This window comes from Priapulus caudatus, unplaced genomic scaffold (genome assembly GCF_000485595.1).
Source record: "Priapulus caudatus unplaced genomic scaffold, Priapulus_caudatus-5.0.1 Scaffold4250, whole genome shotgun sequence".
NCBI classification, from domain to species: Eukaryota; Metazoa; Priapulida; class Priapulimorpha; order Priapulimorphida; family Priapulidae; genus Priapulus; species Priapulus caudatus.
The window spans coordinates 2,813-4,589 of record NW_014581311.1 but is presented as its reverse complement, the minus strand read 5'-3'; the positions used below and the strand labels follow the sequence as shown (position 1 = coordinate 4,589).

At 47.9% G+C, this 1,777-nt stretch overlaps 1 protein-coding gene across 1 annotated transcript; it reads right to left on the bottom strand.

The window, feature by feature from the left end:
- Nucleotides 1-637: 637 nt before the first annotated feature.
- Nucleotides 638-1,330, bottom strand: LOC106819732 (putative ATP-binding protein Rv3427c in insertion sequence). The gene has a single exon (XM_014824326.1). It carries the CDS (start codon nt 1,328-1,330, stop codon nt 638-640), a length of 693 nt encoding a protein of 230 aa, XP_014679812.1.
- Nucleotides 1,331-1,777: the final 447 nt, after the last annotated feature.

Genomic DNA, 1,777 nt, shown 5'->3' with positions numbered 1-1,777 from the left:
CACGATCGATAAGTCTATATTTTGGAGGTCAACTAATCAATGACTACTTTAATGGTACCTGGAAAGTTTTCTGTATTTAGCTGTACAACGATCAAATTTAATGCAAAGCCTGTGACAGCTTCAGATATCGTTGGCCAATGATCGCTCCATGTCTTTCAGAAAATTACGCAGGCTGATACTGGAAATCAACGGGGCGTCATAAGCACACTTCGAGTTGCAGAAAAGATAGAAATCTATTCGTTGCAGACAGCTTTTCTGATCCCCTTTTAGCTGGCACAAAAGCAGCTCGCTGGCAACGAATGATGCTAGTGAAATATTTCTTCACCAATTTTGCTGCAATTCTCTGGTTATTCGCCTGAGGTGCTCGAGCAAACTGTGTGTATTTTTAACTTGTTTCACCTCCTTTTTCAACTGTTTTTCTTTGTATTTAAAATTGCTTGTTGTTGCGCCGCAGGCACTCAGTATCCCACCATAACGTAAAGCGGCGTAGTGTGGTCAAAGGGTGAATTAGTGTGGGTCTAAGCGGTTGATATTTGCCCGAGCAAATATCAACCGCTTATCCACACGTTCCTGAGGTACGAAGGAAATTCACGCTTTGTCCACACGTAGTCCGCCAGCACGAAGTCGCTTTATTTTTTCATGCTTTCTCTGCACAGGGTCTGGGTGTCCGATAACTCTCGCCATCGAGTACTACGCGATAAGCATGGTGGCGAAGGCGATCAAGGGTTGCCGCACCCAATAGCTTATTTGGGAATGCATCACCCCATTCACCGAAGTCGAGATTGCTGGTGACAATGGTGGCACCGCGTTCGTATCGCTCGTCAATCAAATCATGTAGATCTTCATCCTGCGGAGACTTTAGTGGCTTGAGTCCAAAGTCATCAATAATTAACAGCGGCACCTTGACCAGCGATTGGAAGCGTCGATCATAGGTATTGGTGGCGCGCGCGGCGTGTAAATAACTAAGTAGTTTGGCCTGGCTATGGCACAGCACATCGTAACCCTTCTGTACGGCACAATGCCCCAGAGCCTGTGCCAAGTGACTCTTGCCGGTGCCGCAAGGCCCGGCGATGAGTACGGCGACTTTCTCTTCGATAAAGCCACCACTGGCCAGTTCTTTCAACAGGGCCTGGTTGAAATTAGGGTTGAAATCCAGATCAAAGCTCTCCAGTGTTTTGTTATGCCGGAAACCCGCCCGTCGAAATCGCATGGCGTATTTCTTTTGCTCACGCCGCGCGACTTCATCCTGGATCAGTAGCGCCAGGAATTCAGGATGTGAGAGTTGGTGCTCAATGGCTTCCCGGTTACGTGCAGCCAAGGTTTCGGTCATGCCCGATAGGCGTAGTTGTTTTAACAAGGGGGTGAGTTCAGGTATTGGGTTTAACATGATTAATATCCTCATTTGTGGTTAGTGGTTGATATTGATTTTAGTGTTTCAGCAGGCTGGCGGGATCACGGCAGAAGCGACCGCCGCCGGTATAGCTATCAGCCAGGGTGTCGAAACTGTCTTCACCAAGGTCTTGTAGATCGAGCCCCTTTTCCAGGATTTGCTTGATCGCTCGATAGCCGATATTGTCGAAGGTCAGAGCCCGTAAACAGGCGGCATTGAGTCGCGCCTTACCATAGCGTTTTTGAAAACCCACAATGCCTTGTACACCACGTAGATTATCAAGCACCTTGTCATTAAATAACCGAGTGATCAGGCTTTCACAGTGCTCCCCGATTTCTCTGGCCTGCTTGAGACACCATTGTGGATCGCGCATTTTAAAGGCGAGTG

Coding starts and splice junctions, on each gene's coding strand:
- LOC106819732 (XM_014824326.1), bottom strand. CDS start 1,330: ATGACCGAAACCTTGGCTGCACGTAACCGGGAAGCCATTGAGCACCAA.